This window comes from Falco biarmicus, chromosome 1, assembly GCF_023638135.1.
Source record: "Falco biarmicus isolate bFalBia1 chromosome 1, bFalBia1.pri, whole genome shotgun sequence".
NCBI lineage: Eukaryota > Metazoa > Chordata > Aves > Falconiformes > Falconidae > Falco > Falco biarmicus.
In genome coordinates this window covers 30,010,874-30,034,454 of record NC_079288.1, presented here as the reverse complement: position 1 = coordinate 30,034,454, position 23,581 = coordinate 30,010,874, and the positions used below count along the sequence as shown (strand labels likewise).

The 23,581-nt window shown below is 43.4% G+C and overlaps 1 protein-coding gene across 1 annotated transcript; it reads left to right on the top strand.

The window, feature by feature from the left end:
• On the top strand, positions 1-23,581 carry LOC130141375 (acetoacetyl-CoA synthetase-like). The gene is made up of 10 exons (XM_056322312.1): positions 1-394; positions 3,647-3,750; positions 8,250-8,394; positions 10,972-11,228; positions 15,094-15,208; positions 15,755-15,836; positions 16,418-16,565; positions 20,777-20,857; positions 22,003-22,138; positions 22,212-23,581. The coding sequence occupies exons 1-9, from the start codon at positions 277-279 to the stop codon at positions 22,024-22,026; spliced, it is 1,074 nt and encodes a 357-aa protein (XP_056178287.1). The 5' UTR covers positions 1-276; the 3' UTR covers positions 22,027-22,138; positions 22,212-23,581.

Below are 23,581 nucleotides of genomic sequence, written 5' to 3'. Positions count from 1 at the left end.
GAGCCGGGCGGGGGCCGGCGCCTGCCCCCCGTTCACCCCGCACGACCGAGGGGGTGACTCGCCCTGTCCCGGCGGGCGGTGCGGTGCGCAACGCCCCGCACTCTTTTCTCCTCCGGCGGAAGGTTACGGGGTGCGGCGACCGGGGAGGGACCGGCCGCCCTTAAAGCGTGCGGCCGGAGGAGGGCGAGCGTAGTCAGGGCTGGGGCGGGGCGGTGTGGGGTGGGTTTCCCGCGGCACTGGCGGTAGCTCGCTGTGCTTGCTCGCCTGACAGCCACCATGTCCCGGGAGCCCGAGATCATGGAGTCGCAGGTGATGTGGGAGCCTGACACGAAGCGCAACACCCACATGGACCGGTTCCGCGCCGCCGTGGCCAGCAGCTGCGGGCTCCGCCTGGGTGAGCGCCGGGCGGGGGGGCCCTGGGGGCCGTGCTCTGACTGGGGGAAGGGGGAGGAGGGGGGGAAGTCGTGCGGGGCTCTGCTTCCCCGGGGCTGGCCTTACCGCGGTGGCTGCGGGCAGTCTGCCTGTCCCGGATAGCCGGGTGGGGGGCAAGGCGCCTGCACACCCCACCTGGGGCGGGGGTGGGGGGTGAGGTGTCCCAGGCTGCGAGAGGGATGCTCGGCTTGTGCCTGGGGTAGAGGTCTCCGGTGCAGCATCTCGTGTAGCGTGAAGATCCAGGCTGATGGGGCATGCAAACAGCCTTTGCTGCGGCTGCCGGGTGGCAGCCCAGGCGGCGGCCGTGCTGGTACCAGCTCTGTGCTCCCGGCTGCTCCTGTGTGGGCCAGGCCCTGCGTGCAGGGTTTTCCTTGGGCCTGGAGCGATGCTGTGGTGACCTGGTGGTGTAAGGGGATGTGGGAAGGAGGGATCTCTGCCACCGTGGCTGTGAGGCTCCTGTGAGCCTTAGTATAGTGCTTTAATGGTATACATATGTGAGATCTGAATTAAGGCCATGCTCGTCTTTCTTTGTGATGAGTATGTTTTTGTAATATTTAAACACGCTGGGAAGGGAAAGGTGATGTGTAAGCTGGTTCAGGGGTGGAAGTTTTGGTTCTTTTGCTGTGCATCTGCCTAAGCTCTAGAACTTAAAGCTCTGCTTCATGCTCATTCAGAAATACCTGTATGGCTGTGAATAGGTGTGCAGTCCTTGCAGCTGGAAACAACCTGTCAGTTTTGAGTGTAGTACCCCTTTGAGTAGGGGCTTGGACCTCCAGAGGTGGCTTTCAACCCAGATTGCCATGGTTTTCCAGTGACTGTGGTGGTGTCTCTGGGGTTATCAGGAGCCAGCGGTGCTGGCTGTGTGGGTTCATTCACATCATGAGCCAGGTGGATGCCAGTGCATGTGGGGGTCACATAAACCAGCTTGGTTTATGCCGTCTGGTTTCCCAGAGTGTCTGGGGACGGGGTTGACTTGTGTAGCTTTCCTGTAATGGCTTGTCTGATGGGGACTGGAGGGAGTGGTTTTGGCAAGTGGCCTGACAATTTTGTCAGTGCAGTATAAATGTGTCTGTGGCATAAGCAGACATATTCTGGAGTAGTAGCAAAGTAGCTAGTGCTTCTAGCGGTTCCTGTCTGGAAGACAATTGCGTACCTCGCTTGGGAACTTACTGTGTCGGCAAGCCAGGTCATTACTCTGACTGGTGGGGGATTTCCCATTATCGTGTCAGAACTCCTGCTACATAGGAAGTAAGCTACTACAGGTTTTTAGCTAACTCCTGAGTAGAAAAGCCATGTAACTGGTACTTGTATGATCAAGACCAAATACAGTTTCAGATGGGCTTCCCATGTTTACGGATGTAGCAACTAGAATTCTTTTCAGTCCATTTTGAAGCGGCTGTCTCCATTCAAAAGTGGATTCCTGGGCGTATATAGAAACTTTTGTCAAGTTCCATTAGATTTGAAGCGGCGTTCATTGGTCTGTGTGCTATGCAACAATGAAGAATGGATTCTTTATGTAACGTTAAGATGTGGACTCGCCGAGGAGAGCTGAGGGCAATGTAACCCTTTGAACAGCGTGGCTCTGTCCAACCCTGAAAACATAGTGACAAGATGCAGTGTTTGACTGCTGGCTAAGAGGACTATGCCCTGAAGGACTTGCATGCTAAAGCTCATTTTGGGGTCAAACCGTGTAGACAAGACAGAACGGACTGTTCATGTTATAAGAAATCAAGTTAGTGGTGACTTGTAGCTTTTTGCATTTATCAGATTACTTGGAGCAACTGGTACAACTGATTATTATTTTTTTTTTTCTTCTTTGAAGGAGGAGATGGAAATTTGAACTTTCCTCTGGTAAAGTCTTAGCCCCACGCCAGCTGATGTGCGTTGTATAGAGTGGTGAAGAGTAACTTGGGTGGAGTGTAAAAATAAAAAAAGGATGTAGGAGGCTGAGGCAATATGTAGGCAGAAGCTGAGTTACGGAGAAGGGTCTTTGTGTCTGTGTCAGTAATACCTAGGGAGCAATCTGATATCGATGGAAAAGACTGAGTGGAATAAGATGTGGAAGGGGCAGACTGGGTGGGGAAACAGCTGTAGTGATCGAGTGTAAGTGTAGAGATGGCTTGGAATGGGGTTTTTTTTTCCTCTTATAAAGCTGGAAGATGTCCTCCTTGTAGGAGGAGGATGCAAAGATGATTTCTGAAGCAGAGCTGGATAACAGAATGACAAACCAAAGAGAATTTGAGAAAATGACTTCAGGTGGTTTAGCTGGAAGCATTAAATAGGAAGCACAGTTGGCAGAGCAGGAAACTGTTAGTACTGTCACTTATGGCAGACTTGTATTCAATTTGGCTGTTGGCACAGCTTCAGACAGTGTGGCCATGACTTGGGAGTGTCACTTTCAAGCTGGTGATGAGGAATCAGCTTCAGTTAGTCATACCCAAGACTGTTCTACACGCTGAATTTCAGTATTTGGTTTGAATTGTGGAGTTTTGATATGCATTCCTCGGGTTACTTGATTGGTATCACAGTCATGCAAGATTTAAACTGCTTGCTTCCATGTTTTTAATGTCGGGTCACGGTTTTACTATCTAGCTAGTAAACATCTCTTTTTAGCTTCATTCATGCTGGTTTAGCATGAGAAGGTAAGCTGCAGTCTGTCAGACCCCTTATTCGTTAAGGAATAATGCATGCTTCCTTTGTAACAGTGCTGTTGATGCTACAGTTAGATGACAAGTGCATCTAATCTCCGTGTTGCCATGCTCTTGGAGGTCTTTGGTCCCAGACTGGAGCCATAAGGGTTCTTGTCAGGAAGACTTGTTTATCTTCTGCTGTATTAAATCATTTGGTTGATGATACGATGGGGAGCGGAAATACCAGTGAGCGGGACAGAGTCTCTGAAGTATCTCATCTTTGGTTTCACTGAGGGAGTGGGTAGATGTTGCACAGAGTTACTAGAAGAGGTCTCTGTCTCTGTGGTGGTGAATGGCTTGTAACGGGTGAAATGTTGCCGTGTGTTCAGGTAGACCGTTTCTGTTGATGCTATAGTCACTTGCCCTGTACAGAAGGGATCTGTTCTGACCTACTCTATGTGATCAGTTTGACCTTACTAGTTGTTTTAGCCACAAATTTTCTTTATCCAGGATCTCTGTAATTATAGTTTGTTTACATTCCTATAATTCTCTACATAATGCTAACGGGTATCTATTACTTCTAGCCAACTACAATGACTTATACCAGTGGTCAGTGGAATCCTTCTCAGACTTCTGGGCAGAATTCTGGAAGTACAGTAACATTGTATGTTCTCGCCTGTATGATGAGGTAAGTGTTTCTCTTGGTCAAGTGCAACGCAAGATGGGAATAAACCAGTTTTACAATCAGTCTTTTGACCTGTTCCTGGAACCTTTGCAAGTGATGTGAGGAATCTGTCGAGTGTACAGTCCTGAATTTCCTTGTGTGGTGGGTGGTGGTGTTCTGTTGCTGGTACACGTTAGGACAGTGAAATCGCGAAGTTCTGTTGTCCTAAACAGTTCTGCTGTAGTGTCCTTGTGGTTATTGTGCTCTCGTATACCTTGCAAGTCCTGGCTGCTTGTGGGGAGTCTACCAATATACTGCTTTCTGCTCTTAGATCATGCTGGCAGAATATCATCTTGATTTTGTAAATGCTGGCATGCAGTCAAGTTCATGTTTATGTTCCCTGAGTCAGCTTATCTGATAAGCACACCTCTTGCACTCTGGTTTTGTAGAACTGGTTGTGGAAGTCTCTGCAACCAGATGTGGGCTTGAAATGTCTCTGAGGGAACGGTAGTGGTTGACTGCAGTCACAGGTGGAATACCAGACCATGCTGCGGTGTTGCCTTGAGGTAAAGGTGACCTTGAAGCTCTTGCGCATGGAGGGCAAAGCTGGAGCCCTTGGTACAGCCCTGTTGTAGGGTATCGGCATCACCCTGTGGTTTTCCATCTGAGGAAGATGATTGGCTAATTACTTTAAGAGCTCGACACAGGGGAGCCTTCCTTGGATTTAGTAAAGAGAGGACTGGACTTCTGTCTTAATCCCTGGAGGCCATCTGTTCCAAGCACACTCGGAGTACTGGCAGTTTTGCAGAGGGAACTGGTAAGTTTCTTTTGCCTCTTCCTGTCTTAGAGATTTCTGTGCTGTGTGATATGATAAAGTGGTTCCTCCTGCTGTGAAACTGTGCTCGGGTGTTGTGATGTGACCCACCCTTTAGAAAGGTGAATTGAGCAAGAATGTAAGAATTAGCCTGCCTTTTGAAGTATGTAGTCTGAAGACTAAACATTGATCTTTTATCTTCTCTAGATGGTAGTTCAAAATCTGACCGGGTTGTATTTGCATCCTGTATTTTCTTGACATACTCTGTGCTGCTAGCAAGGCCATCTTTCTAAATTTCCACATGAATGCAAATTGTCCTGAGCAAGTAGTTCAGAGGAGCTGTTTTGCACCTGCGTATCTGTACTGAGCAAGCTGGACAGTAACACTTTTCTCTTGCTTTGCAGGGCCGGTGCTCCTGGAAGTCTGGCCCTCCAGACACCGCCAGTGGCGGCTGAACTGGAAGGGAGGCTGAAGCAGGCAGCGGTGGCTTAAAAACGCAGGTTTCCTGAGGATAAGGAGCAAGAAGACGAGGATGTTTAGGAAGGCTTTAACCAGACTACTTGTGAGCTTCTGGGCCCCTGCGTGCCTGTTCTCACATCATGGCGAGACCATTGTAGATCTTAAAACGGGAGCAGCAGTCAGCTGACAGACAAGTACTGCGGGAGATCCTTGACTCACTTTTAATGGCTATTGCTGTTTGCCTCTAGCTTCCCCCTAGTGTCAGCTTCAAGGCTTGGCTCCAGCTTTGAGCGTCAAAGCTGACTTGCTGTTGGTCCTTACCATGGGTCCTTTTCTGTTGTATGTCAGGAGGAAAGGCTGGTCACAGTAACTGAGCTGTTCTGTGGTAGCTAAAGAGCTGAGAAGGTTTGATTTGAAGTGTCGTATGACTTGATCCTTGCTGCTTGTTGGAAGTAAGCATTATGCTTTGGGGAAGATAGTTTTTTTCATGAACTGGAGATGACTCCTTTGTCCCCAGCCAGGTAAACAGTTTATACTCCCACAGGTCATTCCAAGAAAGCCAATAAAACCTTCTATATGTATAAAATACAAGAAGCCAGTGTTTTATTTAAACTTAGTAAAGTTTTTAAGTGTTTGTAGACATGCTCATGTCACTCTGCAGCATTTGACATCCATGTCACTTTTAAAAGAAGTACTGCAAGTACTTGCAGTATAGAAAGCTAGATTGGCACGGCAGCATTGGTGGTGTTACGTCAAGTAGCTGTTCATATGAAATGCCTTAAAACTTTCAACTTTCTGCTACGAGAAGCTGTTATTCCTGTGGAGGGAGTGTTTTCTGGTATTGTCTGCTCTCTAGCTTTTCATGAGGCATGCTGTTTTGCTGCTCTTGCTCTTCAGGTGATACAGAACCTCATATGTACCACCGTAAGGCAAGGATTATCTGTCTCGTGGTAAGGGTGAGATTCATTCTCGAAGGTATAGTCTCTGCTTAGGGTAAGCACAGTCGCTGGGGCATGACAATGCATGGTTCTAGCGCAGCTAGCAAACCACTTCAGTGAGGGAAAATGCAGTAGAGGTGTGGACAGGCGATACTGCTAATATGATGCTTTTTTGTAGCTGCTGAGGTTTGGGAAGTAGTCACTGATGAGCTGCTATGAAAAGCAATTGTAGAACAGGAGCTGGTGGTGTGGGAGTACAGCTGATAGTTGGCATGTTCACCTAACCACACAGATGGGCCTTGTGTGCTTCAGTGCTGCTGTGGGTGGGAGTACAGCCTTACTCATTAAAGGAGGAGTGCAGTCAGCAGCACTGTAGACTGCACTCTTTCCCTGTACTTGCTGAGCGTTTGGGACTGTATGAAGTGAAAGACTTGTTGCAAAGCTCTGCATTTTTACAAGCCTGCTAGAACTGAGGTCTTCCAGTAAAAATGAGAAGACCTTCAGTTTCTGTTGCTTGCTGAGACCTTGCCTCTAAGGGAGAGATCAGGTTGTTTGTGTAACAGAGTACCACTACCAAAGGGATTGGGCTTAACGAGGAGTCATGGGTGTTAATGGAGTAGAAAATGATGGAGCATCAAGTATAGGAGTCCAGCACCTTATGCTAGCGGAGCTCTTTGAAGGGGTGGTGTTCCTCTTCAGGAAAAAATAGAATTGTATTAGAACTTGTCCTGGAAAATGTTGGAAACATTCTGCTTGCTTTTCTGCAAGCTGAGGAAGTTGGGAATGAGTCACTTTTCAAGAGTGGCCTCTAATTACTGCAGTAATACATGCTGGTATAAAACAATATTTCTGTAGCCAGAGTTGATAAACTATAAATGTTGTAAGTCAGTTCTAGGCAATCGTTACAAGCAGAGAAATCTGCTTGAGTTCCCATTTTTAGAAAATTCACTTCAAGTGAAAGTAGTAGAGTACCTCACATGAGCTTCAAGTTCTCTTCTACAAATTCAGGATTGCCGATGGTAATAAACACACTGCGTGTCTGAAAGCACAACAATATTAGGTTTTCTGGAATGGGAAGCATTTTGAGTTCTGCCTGGCTTTCAGAAGAGCTCTTTACTTGGTCCAAAAGAATGCTGTTTCTGGCGATGCATGTGCAGTCCATGAGAGAACCTGAGGGTATAAACGGAAGCTTTCAAAAATACAACTGTAGACTAGTCAATTTTAAGATAAGAAAATTCATGTGCTGCTGGGCAGTTGAATCTCTAAACAGTGGGGCATTTTGGAAAGAATTTACCTAACTTTGTGGCTAATGCTAAGGGGCTCTTTACCTATCACTGTTTTGAAAGGTATAGTCTTAACTGTGACTTAACAAGGGGTCATTTAATATTTTGAGGCTTGATTAGTTCAGGATGGGGGAGGCTGTTTCAGCTGAACATGGCTTTTGCGACTTTTCATTAACGTGTTTCAATTCTTTGTGTGTCTTAGGGCTAAGACATAAGTGGGGAATTCCTTAATGTGGGCTTATTAGGTTGAACCATCTTTTTAGAAAATGGCAAGTGAAGGCTGGTAGAAATGCGTGCAGTCAGTTTGTGGTACAGTATTTCTTGGGTGTGGAGGTTAGTTGCGGTCCTTCTTCTGCACTCTGGACGAAGCTGTGGAGTACTTAAATGTTTACGACAACTGAATCCTAAAAAAAAATAAATTAAAAAAAAAATCAGAAAATTAACTAAAAAGTTCAAGCTTTTTATTCTGTGTTTGACTATACATTTCCCTTACTTAGTCTAGGGTTAATTTGAATTACCCTTGTCTGAGTTCCTGCTGTTGGACTCTGTACCTTGTGACTCATGCTGGGGAGGAATGGGTACTCGCACCTTCCCAGGTTTGGTTTTCGTAAGGGGGAGGCTGGGTGGTGTGGCCTGCTAGGGAGCTGCAACACACTGTAGCTCAGTCCCTGGTTGGGATGTTTCCAGAGGCAAAGCCCTGGTGTGCACTGTGGTTTGTGTGTGTCTTGTGGTCTGGATGTAGTCATAGTGGTTTGCTTCCCTCTGTGTATTTAAGGCTGGTCCAAAGGTAGGACTGTCAGCAAGGAACTGTTTCTAGTTTTATTGTAATGATGTCTTTGCTTGTGACAGTTGACGAGTAACTAATCCTTCCAAGCCTGTAGTGTCTGTTTGCCATCTGTAAGCTGGGAAAAATGATTCTTGCCTGGTGGAGTGTATGAAGAGCTTGGAATTAATGAGCTGATTTCTGTACAATGCTCTGAAAAAGAAATTACATTGCAGTTTTCCGCTAATACGTTATTTTATTTTCAGGTGGTTGATACATCCAAAAGTATTGCAGATGTCCCGGAATGGTTTAAAGGCAGCCGTCTGAACTATGCAGAAAATCTTCTGAAGCACAAGGACAATGACAAGATTGCACTGTATGCAGCAAGTAAGAAAAAATTAATGGCTTATAGTTGTAGTTCACTGGACTAGGCCTTAAAACAGCTCTCCTTTTTATGAGTCCTGGAAATAAACTGGCTTGGGTGAGGAGGAAAAGAGGAAAATGAAGTCGGGAACTCTGCAGAATCTACAGTACAGCTCTGCAAAAACCCAGCAAAACATGCTCTGGGACTATAGATAGTTCTGCAGGTTTATGGCAAATTAAAGTTGTCTTAGAATGTGCTTGAATTCGTTTAGGTAGTGGAGATCATGCTGCGTTCAGCATCACTCTATTTGAGCTATTACTTCACACTTGTTATAAACACTTGCCTAATGCCTGCCTTCAGCAAGCCTTTTGGCACTGTTACTTGATACTGCCTTTCCCACTCTCTTACTATGCCTTTTTTTCTTGCGAATGCTCAGGACTACATGGGGCGTAGGTAGGAATTAACTCTTCTTACTGTGTTGTCAACAGCAAGGAAAGTTATATGAATGGGAGACTCGGAATTTTGCTTTTCTGGAACACTGCAGCTCAGTCTTATTTTTTTTTGCTGTGCTGGAGAAGATTTAAGTCTGGTAAAATCTGGACGTACTCCGTGCTGAGGGTGGTGATATTAAGACAATGTCCCTTCCCTGTGTTTGCTGACTTTGGTAACTTAAACACGATTCTAATCTCTGTTTGATGGGATTAGCTTCTATGCGGGTGAGTGAGTGCTTCCCTAGGGAGTTGTATTCTGAGCTTCCCTTCTGCTGGACCTAATCCTTATCGTAAGACCAAGCAGTGATGCTTCTTAATAGCTCAACAATAAACAACGAACTCCTACAGCTCATGAGGAGAGAAAATTACGCAGAACTATGGATTGATTGTGTAGGCGTTAGAAGTCTTGGATTCTGATTTCTGATGCATAGGGATCAGGTTTTGAATTACATGTGTTAGTGCTGTTCAGATAGCTGTTCAGAAACAATATGAGACAACAGAACAGTCTTCTGTAAGCTTACTGCTGGAGAAGAAATACTTATCACTTGCATTTTACTGTATAGAGGTATTGGAAGAAACCTCTCTGATCCTATGTATGTGTATATAAATGTAGAATCATCACCTACCAGTTCAGAGAGAATGGGAAAATCTGTGACCCAGTTCCGGTGTAGTAAGAATGGATCTGGTGAAGCCTGGCGGAAATGAGGCTGGTGACAGGAAGCTGGCTTCGAAGGGATGGACTATATATATTACATAACTATATAGTATTATACTATATAATTATTGAACGCCACAAACTAAGGGCAGTTCTAGGGAGTAATTTATATCTTAACATGGTATGAGTTTTTACTCAGTTGTGTGTTTTTTCCAGAAATTGTTGGCCTTAAGTCATAGTGCTGCTTTTGGAGTTGCTACTCTCAAAACCACAGCAGTTTAGAGACTGACTGAAGTGGTCAAGCTGGTTTAAGAAACAGATTTCACTGACTTTTGAATTGCGAAGAAAAACCTCAGTTCAAGGGGTTTTTTTTAAAGTCTACTTCTTACAAAGTTGAAAAAGGATGGATTTTTTTCAAGCTGTAGGCACACTGGCAAAAATCAAGCTTAGTACCCTCCTACTTGATAAAGTTAACATAGCAGAAATAGCTATTAAGGTCTGGGACCTTAGTTCCTGTCCTGAAACGTACATCCCTAAATAATCTATCTTTCAAAAGTGCCTAGCACTAGTGAGCGTTTGCTGTCTGATAGATAGTTGTGGAGCACCTGCAGCTTGCACTGCAGTCCAAGATCTGTCAGTGCTTGCTGCTTTTTTAGTGGGTTGGAAAGCATTTTTATTGCCATTTCAGTTTGCTTTCAAACACTGAATTCTAATTAGGTGTCCAAGTACTGTAATTAGGCCTGTCATGTGCCTTTTTTAAGGACTTGGGCATCTTCTTGGTTGCTTAAGAGATCTTTGATCTACCTTAGTGTAGTTGGTGAATTTTGACTGCATGTTTTCATTTGTGGGTTGGATTCTGATCAGTTGAGAGTCAGTCTCAGCCACCCAGCACCTTCTGGAGAGCTGGTCAAATGGAGCCCACTGAAAATGTAACTTTCTTGATGTTTGGTTCTTCCGTGTGCCTTGGTAAACTGAATTTAAACCTTGAAATCTTCCTGTAAGTTGATGAGATAAGCCTGAAGAGCTCCATTGGTGTGATGATGTTCCAGGGCTTGTCACACTGTATTACTTCCTTATCAGCTGAGACGCTGGTTTTGCTTGTTTGTGTTTAAGATTCTGGTAGTGTCTACCAGACAATGTTTAGCTTTGTAAAGTGGCATCCCCACTTTTGAACTGAGTATTTATAACCTTTGCTTCCAGCTACTTGTTCCTTTTCTAAGGGGTGTTTCTACAGACCTGTTCTGTTCCCCTGCTTGGTGCTGTATCCTTAGTCTCTATGTAGCCTATTCAATCCACAAACTTTTTCTCTCTCTCCCAGTTGTTCTGTGGAGCATGCTGCCCTCTTATCCTGAAAGTCTCATTAATTAAGCAGAAACTTTTGTAAATTGGGAGTAACCTTGTAGATAGAGAAATGGATACAACTCTTTTTATAAAAGGGATTGTGTCTTACTCCTTGTGCAACTGATTTGACTTCGAAGGAGGAAGTGACGATTGTGTGGAAAATTTCAAAGGATCCTTCAGTCTGGGACTTTTCATTTTTGGTCTGTTTGAAGTGGCGATTGTATACGTTATGTTTACTGTTAAGATTTTGTGGTTTTTAGTTTCTTCAGTCTCTAACCGTTCAAATTCTGCCATAGGTTACTTACCAAACCGCATTCATGCGGTGGAAGCAATGCTCGCTGCTGCAAGTATTGGTGCTATCTGGAGTTCAACATCACCGGACTTTGGCATTAACGTGAGTAGCTGTATTATCAGGTGGTGTAGAAAAGCTCTCCTCCTGTTTGAGACAGACGTGAAAGTGACAGTGCGGGATATAGATCCTGTTTGCTTTAGCCTTACTGCCATCTCCTGGCACAGCCAAGTACACCAGATATTTTTTTTTTTCTGGCTACCACAAACTGAATGAAAACTCGTGCTTTCAGTTGTCAATAATGACTTTCAGCGTAGTAATTCGAGTATCTTTTAGCTGACTCACAGGGGGATATTTTCAGGCAGAATCCATGGTCTTGGTGAGCTTCTATTAATTGTGCAAATGAGCAGCAATGCAACAGTTGTCTGGGACTTGGCCCTTCATTCCCAAATCTTTTCCCAGGCTGCTTAGCCACGATCCAGTTCCTTTGCCCAAGTAGTTCCTTCCTCTGCCTTCTGCGTGGTTAAACTGAGCACTATCCCACCTGGTTTCCTCGAGGAGGCTTTGTTTGCCAACAAGGCGAGGGATTTCAGGCTAATATCACTAACTCAATTCTTTTTAGCATAGGAATAAATGCTGCGTGTAAAATACGGTAAAAATTTTTGCGATATCATTATGATATCCAAACAGATGTTGCAGTGTTCACTGGAAGCTTTGGGAACGTATTTTACTTTCTTTGGAAAGTCTTTAGCACACGTCATAAGCAGCAACAGGTGCGAATCACTTCTAAAATGGAGTGTTCTATCTAAAATGTGCTTGAAATCATGCTTTTTTTGCACTGCAGAACAGAGAAAATACCAAAGGTGGGGTTTTTTTTAGGTAATGCGTACCCTCAGTCTCAGTGTTTAACCCCCGTAGCTGGTTAGATGTAGGGAACTGTCCTCTCTGGATTAGCGCTAGAGGGCAGCAGCATTCCGCTTTCTCGCACTCGAGGTTGTATCATTGGGAAAAAAAAATGATTAAAAAAGTCATTACAGCACGTAATGATCAATCTGTTCTACAAATATTTTCTGCTTGCTCAGAAAATGACAGTATGGAGTATTTTCTTTGCAATGTGATTTGATCTCTCATCTGGGGGAAGATTGTTCATTTTGCTTGCATTACAGAGTACTGGTGTGTTTTCTGTCCACGTTGATGTGCTGTTATTTTCAGTGCCCAGCTTACTTAGTTTTTGTGATAGTTTCATTAAAAAACTTAGCCTTGGAGCAGCAGTGCCATTGATATCATTTATTCTCCTTTGGCTTGGCAGCATGTGTTGGTGTATGAATTCAAACCCTAAAATCTTGAGGGAGATCAGCAGAGGTTCTCAGGGATATTGGCTTCCACCCTAAGGAAAATATATTCCTGCTTCTGTGCAGTTGCGTTAGTCCTGTTAACATAAATGAAGATTTTGTTTGTGTTTTGGGAAATAGTGTAGCATTTTCAATATTTCAAACCCAATTGTGTGTATATATTTTGTGAAGCTTAGAAAACGTCACTGTTCGGAACTGCCTACACGTTGCAGGCTCTGAATGCCATACCTCTGAAGACTGTGCAAGCGTTCAGGAAGTCTGCCGTCAGAGAACCAGTGAGCTCCCTCCCACGCAGAACGCCACTCTTGGCAGCTTTTGCTTCATTTCTCTAGTCCCTGTTATCCATTTACATATATTAATAGGAAAGTGGTTCTTTGCAGCCTGTGCATAAGAAGTTGGATATGTAAGTTTAAAAAGAGGCTGTGCTCTTGGGTCTGTGAGAAACCTTTGGTGAGCCCTAGCAAAGCCAGGGCAGCTCCGTTCATGGGGTCCTTCTCAACCTTTAGTACCGGATTTGAGGCTCATAGACTAGAACGAGCCATATCTGTTTTACCTGAGCTTTTCATGATTTTCGTGAAAGCAGTTCCTTGCTGAGCCATCTGGTTGGATTAAAGTTCCAGTGTCGCAGTTACCTATTCCATCTGTTTGTATTGCCTTTGTATCATACCAGGCTGCCCTGTGGGATTTGATCTTGCCAGTGCTAATGAATCCAACTGGGTGTGTTAGCAGGATTGGTAAAACCCTGAGAATTGTAGTTATCCCAGCTTCTGATTTGCATTTCTCTTCAAATTTGATTCTTCTGTTAGAATACCCTTAGTCCTCTCATTGGTCTTTGTTTTTAAACATCAGACAGCATGGATATAGGGTATGTATGCTCTGTGCTCAGCGTGAATGTGTATACATGCATACATATGCACACATACATAAGCGCACACATGCTATGTGTGATTTGGCTGCTTGGTCTGTTCTTTGAAAATGGTATGAAGTAGGTATGATAACATACCTAAAATAGCAGGAAACTCGATTTCATACTCCCTTAGAGAGTAATTTTAATGCATTAAGCCTACATGTCTGAGTGTGTTAGGTAATGTGTTAAGGGCTTCTTGAAACCCTCTTCTGCCACCAAAACAGATTCTGGTGATTTTTGTTTTGAACTAATTGATCAAGTTAGGTGTCAATGCATTGTCACTCTATTTTCTTGTGATGTGAGCAAGGAAGAGGAAGTGCATCTCGGGGTGGCAGGAGGGAAAGCTGTTAAGTGACATACTTAGCAGACAGGTCCGTGTTCATATTTTGCCATATCCCTGTACCTCGCCTGTGGTGGTCAGTGAGCTTGCCTAAAAAGACAACAGGGAGAAGTTGTTGGGGCAGGACCTCTGTACTTTTGCAGCAGCCTCTCTTGTAACCCTGACCAGCCCAGCTGGGAAAGGAGGAGTTTAGTAGAGATTAGTTGACTGTAATGTTTTTGCATTGGTCTTTTGATTTGGTAATAATTTGTCTCGCTTTGGCTGCAAAACAGAGGACAAAGCAGGAGATGGAGAGAAATAAAAAATGCTGTGAAGAATAAACACAACTGAAGTCTTGAGGGTTTTTTTTTTTCAGTATGATTTAGGATACTGTTCTTGAACAGTTAGCTGACAATTTTACAATACAGAATAATCTTGTTCTTAATGTTTCAAGTAATGTAGCTAGAGAGGAATGAACATGACTGTGTGCTGAGAGCTTTTTAGTAGAAGGATTTACTTCTTGCTGTTGAATACAAAAAGATCTATTTCTGGCATGCTGCTGCATGCAGTGTACCTAGGGAAAAAAAAAAAAAATACCAGAAGGATTTTTTCTCTCAAATGTGATAATAGCTGTGGTGAATTCCTGAGTACAGTGTAAGCTGGAGGACACCTGAAAATTCAGCATTTGAACGTGTCCTTCCCTAGAGGTTCTAAAGGAGCTGTGGTAGGCTTGTTGGTAGTATGTACGTACGTTTTCAATATCTAGTTGTTCTGGTAGAAATCAGTGGCACGGTTTCCTTTGTTAATTGTAGCAGAGCAAAGCGGTCAGTTCCTATGAAGTGCCACCTTGCCATGTGATAAACACATCCTCTGGAAGACTGGTGGCTTTTTTTTTTTTCCCCCAGTGAGACTACCAAACTACTGGGACATTGTCAAAGCAGCCCTGGGGCAGTTCACAAGGGCATAGAGAGCACCTGCCTGCAGATGCAGACAGGAGTGTTGTGGACCTTCAGGTAAATTAAGTGCTTAACTCCTGCTCACATCACAGGTGCTTATCCTCTTAAGGTGAGTTTGTAAGTCTGACTTCCACGGTGAAATTTTAACTGCTTTGTGAACTTGATCTTTCAGTGAACAATGTCCTGTGATCTGTGGTGGTTTTATCTTTGTTGTTGGTTGATATATTTGGGGGTCATGAAATAAATTGTTACAAACCTGTTGTACTTTGAAGATCTTGGGAGAGTGGAAGACAAACTGGCAGTCTTTTAACAATTCTCCTGCTAATTCTTGACTCTACTCCTTTCTTGAATTTAGATTTGCTTTTAGCATCCAGTGCATTTTCCTACTGTAGCAATTTAATTCCATTCTTTAACTAACTTTTCTCTGTGTCCTTAGGGTGTACTGGACAGATTTTCCCAAATTCAGCCTAAGCTCATCTTCTCTGTTGAAGCTGTTATATACAATGGCAAAGAACATAACCACCTGGAAAAGCTGCTCAGTGTGGTGAAAGGTATTTCATTGCATACCATCTAGTCTTAGTCATGCTGCAGTTGTGTGAGCGCTCAAAGGCTGCACTGCCATTAAAAGTGTCATTTTTGAGCTGCTTGTCACTGTCCTTCCTACTTTACGGTATCTCTGTGGCCACTTAGGATTTCAGAACTGATGTGAATAAAAACTAACCAGTCTTTTGTGTAATTCTATCACTCTTTTGCTAGCTTAAACATATCACCATAAATCAGCAGTGTAAGTGGGGGAACGGGGACTGATGATGCTGGGTGGTTTTTTTTTAAGCCCAAGTGAAGTGCTGCTGAAGGCAAATGAAGAGGTATTACATCACTAAAGCTTGCAGGTTTACACATGTATTTTTAAAGGGCTGGCAATATTGAGGAAACTATCTCTTAGGTAACAATTCAGTCTTTTGGGGTTTCAGTACTTGGCGCATCAGAATTGTTTCTGTTGCTTAGTGCATTACACTGAACGGTCCAATCGGGCAGAAAAGGCCTTTGTTTTATGTAACTGAATGTAGGAAATAATTTTTTTTTCTTCCTTCTTCCAGGGCTTCCAGATGTAAAAAAAGTGGTGGTGATTCCGTATGTCTCCTCAAGGGAAGCCATAGATATTTCTAAGATTCCAAACAGGTAATGGGAGCTTGTGAGCTGTGACTGTCCTAAGGGGGGATGAGATGGATGCTGATACCTATCGCAAGTTCAAGAGGTCAGGCAGTTTCAAAAGCTAGCATTTAGCCAGTGTTTGTAATGTGGGTCCAGCTTCATACTGAAAACAGTAGTAGTATGTTGCTGCAGACGTTTTGCTTCTACAAAATCACTGTTGGTATTAATGATTCTTAAATTAAGGCAAAATTCAATAGGATATAGAAGGGAGAAGAACGTGGCTTCCAGAAATGACTAATTAATAATGTAAGTGACACTTTTAGGGATAATTTGTTTTGCTTTTTAACTGCCCTGGGTTATGGAGGTTAGATACTTTTGGAGTCACATCTCAATTACTATACTAATGTTTTACTTTAAAACCAAGAAAGGAAATAAAATAATCAGCAATTTGAAGAGTAGAAAGACTGGGAATACAAGTACTGTACATAGTGTGAAGATACAGCTTATCATAAAAGAGCTGTTAGATACAGAGGAAGTCCTATATATGGGCTGGGGTAATGTTTTTCAAATATTTTTTTGAAATGTTTCTTTCCCCCCCTCTTATGCAGTGTCTTTTTAGAAGACTTCCTTGCTACCGGGAAAGGAGACCAGGCCCCTCAGCTGGAGTTTGAACAGCTGCCTTTCAGTCATCCTCTCTTTATCATGTATTCGTCAGGCACAACAGGGGCACCAAAATGCATGGTTCATTCAGCAGGGGTATGTCTTCCCTCCTGGAGCTGCGCTATCTATATCTAACTACCGGGGTTATATTTTTCCTTTAACGGTATCATACCACGGTGTATACTCCAAGGAGGAATTGATTGCTGCCACTTTTTCAACAACTTGCAATGAAACTTTTCTATTTGTAAGTGACTGAAAGCAAGTATGGATTAATAAGGATGTAAAATAGTTTGGTGTAGAGATTGGTGTGGAGACCTTTCAGATTTCAGCTGTTTCCTGGGAGTTAAGCATCAGTCAGAAAAGCATTAGTAGAACTGGCCCAACTGGTAGTTGAAGAAAGGCCAGATAACTTGAATTGGGTGCTTGGAACTGATTTTTGGACACTGTCAAGTTGAGGCCCATAGAGAGCTTGCAGGTTTTATTATCTAGAATTTTTTTGGCTGTAAACTTTACTCCCTATGTTTATCAGTTCAGAGCATGTCATCTTCACCACTCCTTTTTATAAGGAAGGAAGCCAGAAGGCTGGCTGTCTCTTTGGGTGTAGGTTTTGCTTTGTATGGAGGCTTTGCTTTAGGCTTTGTCTTGTTGTGGCTAGAGGTATGTACAACATTACTGACAAAATGACCTGTGCTCACATGCTTTCCATCTACTCTAGTCATGTTCTAAAAGTTGTTCTGGGCAACTTACTAAAGTTCAGGAAATTTTTCCAGCCGTCAGGCATGCAGTTGGAACTTTAACTCTGCCATTAGTATAGTCCTTAATAAAAAGCAGGGCTTTTTCCCCTTAAGGCAGGCAGAATGTGTTGTCTAGCACATTTGTGCAGTTTAACTTATACAATTTGGTACAACTGTTAGCCAGAGTTCATAGTTTCTGCTGTTAGCTCACAGTCAGGAGGAGCATCTTGCGAGACTGGCTGTAGCGTTGTCTAGGTAGCCGGAAGGCAGGATCACCTTGATGTTACAGCCGCAGTGTGTATGTTCTAGCCTCCCTTTGATGGCAAGGACTGGAGGATTTGCCCACAGACAAATCCCATGCTGCCTGTAAACACCTGACTTTGTACATTATCAATAGGAGATCATACCAGGGAGCATGTGACATAAAATGGTCCCTTTGGGACACGAGTCCTGTGTTTGCGAAGAAGAAAGGAGGAGGTATATTTTGAAGCTTGACAGCTGTTTTGAAGCTGTGCTGGCTTTAGACTGGTTAAGTACTTGCAGAGATGGATTAGCAAAAACAAGACGGGTGTTTTGTTCAGTGTTCAGTGATGAACAGTAGAGATGAAAAACACTGACGTAGCTCAGAGAACAGGACTTCTGTGTGGCACAGTTCTTTCCTTTCCATGTTACCTGTATGGCTGCTTAGGTTGCCCTTGAATTGTTGCCTCTGCTCTCCATCCGAATAGTCTTCTCGGTTCATACAGAGCTACCTTAGACTTCAGGTGAAGACTACTCATTCTTGCTGGGGAGGAGAGAATGGGATGGTTTGCGGAGTGGGATATGTTATTTATGAGGATTCTCTGTTCCCACTGAGCAGCTCTCTAGTTCCTGTATTGCAGGGTGATTTTTTTTTTTTTTTGTCATTTCCCCTTGAGTTCTGGTGCTAACACCTCTGGCCTAAAAGCACACTGTTGCATCAGAGGCTCCCATGGTTTGTGTGCTTTGTATGTGTCAGTCTGGATAAGGCCTGTAGGTAAAAATCCATGCAAAGAAATTCTGAGGTGTCTTCTGCACGCTTGCTTGGCTTCCTATGTTCTGGGCTGAATCTCGTTTCCACTGGAATAGGAGGATTCTCACTGATTTCAACAAAAGCAGAATTAGCCCACAGTCTCTTGTCTCATTTTCCAGCCTCAGATTAAGCAAGGTTTGGGTTTGACAGTTAAAAATGCAAAAAGAGGTGACATTTCAGTAAAGACATTTCTATTATTGCAGTGTGTTTCGATACTGTTTTGTTGCTGTACTGATCTTACAGATGCCAATAGGCAGCTTACTTCAAATTCACAACTCTGTGTGTCTAATCCTGCAGTATGTTTCTGTTTTCTCCGCACATATTCTGTTTTCTTGATACACAGTGAAATAACATATGTAAATAAAGAAAATGAAGCCAGGTCGTGGGAGATGATTTAAAAAGTCGTTCCTCAGAGGGAGTAAGCTTGTTTCTGGTCTTGGAAATAAAGCTGTATTGTCTTGAACAATTGGGCATGCTGTGGGAAGACGTTTGGAGGGTTCTTTCTAATAATTGAAAAACATCAGTGAGTAGTTGTTGTTCTTAAGTCCCAAAAGCATTGGTGGCGATTCTTACCTTGTTGATACAGGCCCCTTTTCAGTTTTATTCCATATTCTCAACTACTTAACGGGAGAATTTTTTGATAAAACTCCGATCAGTTTGTTTCTGTCTGTGTTGAGGACTCGCAAGACCTGGGCTTAAATAGCTGTGCTGCCGCAGGCTGCTTGTGTAACTGCTGGCAAATCGCGTGGGGATTTTCTCACTCAGGCTCTTTCTGAACGCTGTATAGAGAACGCTGCTGGTGTGAGACCAGGACCATGAGTAGCTGCTCTTTCTCTACGTGACGGCTTAGCACTGGTCCCTTATGTGCTGATGATGTGGTTCAGCAGCAGCCCTGCCTGCTGTTTTTTGGACACTCAGATGCTCGGCGCTTTTATCAGCTGTATGTTAAGCCCAATGAAGACAAGCAGACCAGTAAGTTTTCTGTCAGCTGCCAGATCTGTGTCATAGTCAATGCTGAGGATTTATTTTGAGGGTCATACAAGTCCTATAAATAAACTTGAGAGAGCATCATGGGCTGTAAGCTTTTTAGAGCAGCTATACCTTCTACCACAATACCTCTGTTTCTGGACTGTGACTTACCAGATTTTGCAGGGAAACAGTTCATAGCCTCTGCCTAGTCATTGTTAACAGAACAGTTTTGGTTCCAAAAGTGTAAACCAGCACCAACTAAATGAAGGAAAAAGAAAACAAATACTTATAATTTAATGTGTCTTTAATTTCACGATCTTGTGTGGCTCTTTCAGATTCACCTGCAGGGCAAAGATGCTTACCTTTATAAATGGAACAATTATGTTAACACCTGCAGTGTTTTTGGCAACCTTAAAGTTAGAAACAGTGTTTCTAAATCCTGATTTGTATTTTTTTTCGGTTTAAAATGAAGATAGACACAGCTGCCGCTAGGCGGCAGCATTGTGACAGCTTGGTGTGTTCAAACCAGTAGCAGGTGAATTCAGACCTGGCTCCTTTGAGCTGCAAAGAGAAAATAAGATTTACTCCTTTATTTTTATTTAATGTTTTCTGCCTTTTCTCCTGAAGCGTGTGCCAGTTTCATGACTCTCTTTTTCATTTCGAATGTTCATCTGTAACCTTTTTCTTCCGACATAAATCTTGTTCCGTGCTTATGAGGCTCTTAATAGTTCCACTATAACTCCTTGCATAAATGCAAAAAGCATCTTTATTTTAAAATCAACTACATGAATTTGTCAGTGCAGTGAAGTGACTTAATGAAGTAGTTTGTAAATTTATTTATCCTAACAAGGTACGCTTTAATGATGATCAGGAAGGTACTTTAGCAGCATTTTGAACAAAGAGAAACGGGAGCAATATGTTTAACTACGTTATTACTATTGATGCTTTGAGCAGTGAGATTTTTTCACATTGCTAGTCACACACATACATGAGAGATGTATATAGTTAGGTCTTTTGTCTCCTAGATGTTAACAGGTAAGATGGCTTGGGTACGTAGTGTTAATGCGTAGCAGCTGCTGCAGTTTATAGCAGTTCTAGGTCCTTCATCCCTCCCAGTTGCCTTGATATTCTGAAAATGAAACTGAAAAGTCAAAGGGCTTACTTTCGTGGAAAACATGACTGGTAAAAGCATGCTATTAAAATTCCAGCCTGTGTGGAGTACTCTGCAACTGTGATGGCTGAGCAGAGTTGGAAGTGAAGGAAGTTATTAATTCCATGGAGTAAAAGTGATGTGCGGTGGGAATTGCTGAGGTCTAATGAGAGACGCTGAAAAGTTGTGTGAGAAAACGGAGAATGTAATTGCTGCTGCTGTTGTAGATAGGCCCTGGGATTTAGTTCAGTTGTGGTTAAAGGAAATACTTGCCGTTAATCCTGGAGTGCATCCGGCAAAGTATTGCCAACATTAGGTTTTTTCTGAAGCCTGAATGTGCTGTCAAGAGTTTTGCTTTTCACTTGTGTGAACTTGATTTTTTTCTTTCTCTGTTCTTTTTCAGGGTACGCTAATACAGCATCTGAAGGAACACATTCTTCATGGCAACATGACCAGCAATGACGTTCTTATGTACTATACAACGGCAAGTGTGGCTTATTAAGGCATTTTAAAGAACACTTCAATCTATTTTTCCTATAAAGATAGGAGAGCTTTTCATACAAGTCTACAAGTACATTTTTATGTATTTTTAATTCTTGTTCGGCAAGGGATTGTCCTACTTCCCTGAGTTGAAAAAAAATCAGGTGGAATAATAAAATGCATCGGGAACCTTTCTGATGAAAGGTCAAACCAGTGTTAAATGTTTCTGATCTAATTAGTGAGGAAGTAAGTTGATTTTTTACAGTCTCTTAGGCTTATTGATCTGCCTCATCAATATCACCAGCAACATAGGCTCCACCTTCCTGCATCATGCAAAGCTAGACCATGCTGAAGATGAGAATTTCTGTTGTGACTCTGTTTTGGTGGTGAAGGAAAGAAGCTGGCCAACTTTAAGTTCAGTAAAGGAAAGGGACTAAAACTGATCTATGTAGGAGTTCAGGTACGTAGTGGGTTTTCTTTATGCTGTGCTGAGGAAAATTATTCCAAAGTCTTCTATTACTGTAACTGTTTGAGAAGGCTAATGTCTTTCCTCAAGAGTTCCTTTCTAAACTTCAACAGTGATAGTCAATTTCCAGACTCCATGGAGTTGTTACAAGTGTCTTGTCCTCCAGATAGGAAAATGAGTCTTTTTTTGGGAAGGGGGTGAGCGGGGGAGTGTTGGCTCCAGAGTAAGATGGCTACTGCTATCATTCACTGAGCAAATCTGGCCCAAGAGGGTCTGTTCTGTAGTTTTTCCGAGCAGAGCACTGTTCGACCTCTCATAGCCCGGTTAGTTTCAGGAAGAAACTGTGATCTTCACGGATGAGTTTACTAATTAGTTCATCACCTTGAACCTGGTGATAACTTGTTTATGCTGCAAAATTTGCCTTTCTCATAATGAAACCCACCCCCCTTGATTTTATCTCCATGTAGTGTGAACATTGTGACCTTTGCATGCTATAGGCGTTAATATCCCACCTATGAAGGAACGTGGAGGCCTGGCTGGGCTTGCCTTGCTCTTTAGTTACTCGGTTCTCTGAACCATGAATTCATCAAAAGCTTTCTTAGGATTTTTGTGCTGTGAAAAACTGCTTGCGACTGTGGTCAGTGTTATTTTCTGCAAAGTAACCTCTGTGATGTTTCTCATAGCAACAAGGATATTCCTGCCTCTAATTTCACGATTCATGAAGTCCACTGCAGCAGATTTCTTGCAGCGTGCCAGTACTGCGAGGTTTACATCCCGATTTCGGAAATGAAGAACCATTTTGCATCTGAGCACGTGGAGGTGAGAAACGCATTCCTCCTCTAAAACTGCTGTCCTCTGTGGCAATTAATCTCATGAGGTCTGTTTATTGTAGGTTACCTGCGAGTGTGGGATGAAGATGGAAAAACAACACTTGGAGGACCACAAGGTTGGTGAACATCTATTGATGTTAGGAGATGTTTTGAAGCTACTCGATGGCATTTCCAAGCACCGATTCCAGAGCCTTTCTGTCAGCCAGGAGCCGGACTCCAAATTGTGATTGAGGCACCCTTTTTATCGAGCCCTAAATTCACACCCTCTGAGAGAAGGTGGTTGGAAACTGCCTTCAAGCAGTGGAGCCTGCTCAAGTCTTCATATCCAAGGGTTATCTGCGATAATTGGTGATTTTGTCCTTGTTAGTGATGAGGATGAAAAATGGTGCGCTGTTTCAGAAACACCGAATATGATGAACTCCACTTCTTCCGGTCCTTTCACATGACGCATTTCTGACTGCTGCAGTGGTCATGTGCATTTTAATAAGTCATGATGTCCAACAGACTTTGAAAAGAGTTTGTAAAATCAACAGGGGTTTTTTCAATTTCTGACTCCAGTTGGCTGCCGTCACAGGCAATCTTGTAATCAATGTCAGCCCCTTCCCTTCCTATGGCCCCCCCTTGCAGACAGCTCTGCAAGTGCCACCTAAGTCTGCTTATTGCTGACAAACAAAGGATTTTCAAACGGTGAAGATATGACCAGGTCAAACCCCTGGAAGCACTTCATCCTGCACGTTTGTGCGTAGTGGTTCTAGTTTTGCCTGTAAAGCAAATGATGACGTATTCTTGCAGCATCTGCTATTCTAACAGGGCTTTCATCTCTCTGTAACCCCTCTGGAAGGGCAACTTACCTGTCATTCAGTCGCGGGTGAAGGACATAGGCAAGCAATTCTTGCCGAGTAGTAAGTGAGCTGTAAATCTGTTCCCTCGCAGAACACACACGGAGAAGTTTTCTTAGCAGTGCCCAGTGCAATGGGATCAGGACTGGGTTTTGAGACTGTCCCTGAAAGCTATCTTCAAGAAGCACAGTGGGAAGGAATCTGCTGTCCAAGTATGACAGGTTTTAAAGGAATGTCCTGAGTCTTCGGAGTGCTTCAGCTGGCGTGTTTATGACTACACAGGTTACACAGCCTGCTGGTCTTCACATTTCTCACGTGCTATCTTACTCCAGGCTATCCTTCAGCGTAGCTTTAGATCTGGCTAAAGAAAGAATGGACCGCTCAGCTCTTCAGCAAACGGGGAACCTCCCTCCACCTTTGCCTCGCTCTTCCATATGTGAAGAATAATCCCTCGTTCTATTTTCCAGGCGTTTGTGTGCCTTCTGCGACTTGTCCTCTGCCCTTACTGCGAAATACAGCTGCCTTTGAGAGCCATGGTTGACCATGAACTTTACTGCAGCACACGGACGGAGGAATGCGAAAACTGCCACCGC

What these genes read in the sequence shown, in the direction of transcription:
- LOC130141375 (XM_056322312.1), top strand. Translation starts at nt 277, where the DNA reads ATGTCCCGGGAGCCCGAGATCATGGAGTCGCAGGTGATGTGGGAGCCT. An exon ending in CAGCTGCGGGCTCCGCCTGG is followed by an intron (nt 395 to 3,646) that starts GTGAGCGCCGGG and finishes TATTACTTCTAG; the next exon opens with CCAACTACAATGACTTATAC. An exon ending in TTCTTATGTACTATACAACG is followed by an intron (nt 20,858 to 22,002) that starts GCAAGTGTGGCT and finishes TGTTTCTCATAG; the next exon opens with CAACAAGGATATTCCTGCCT.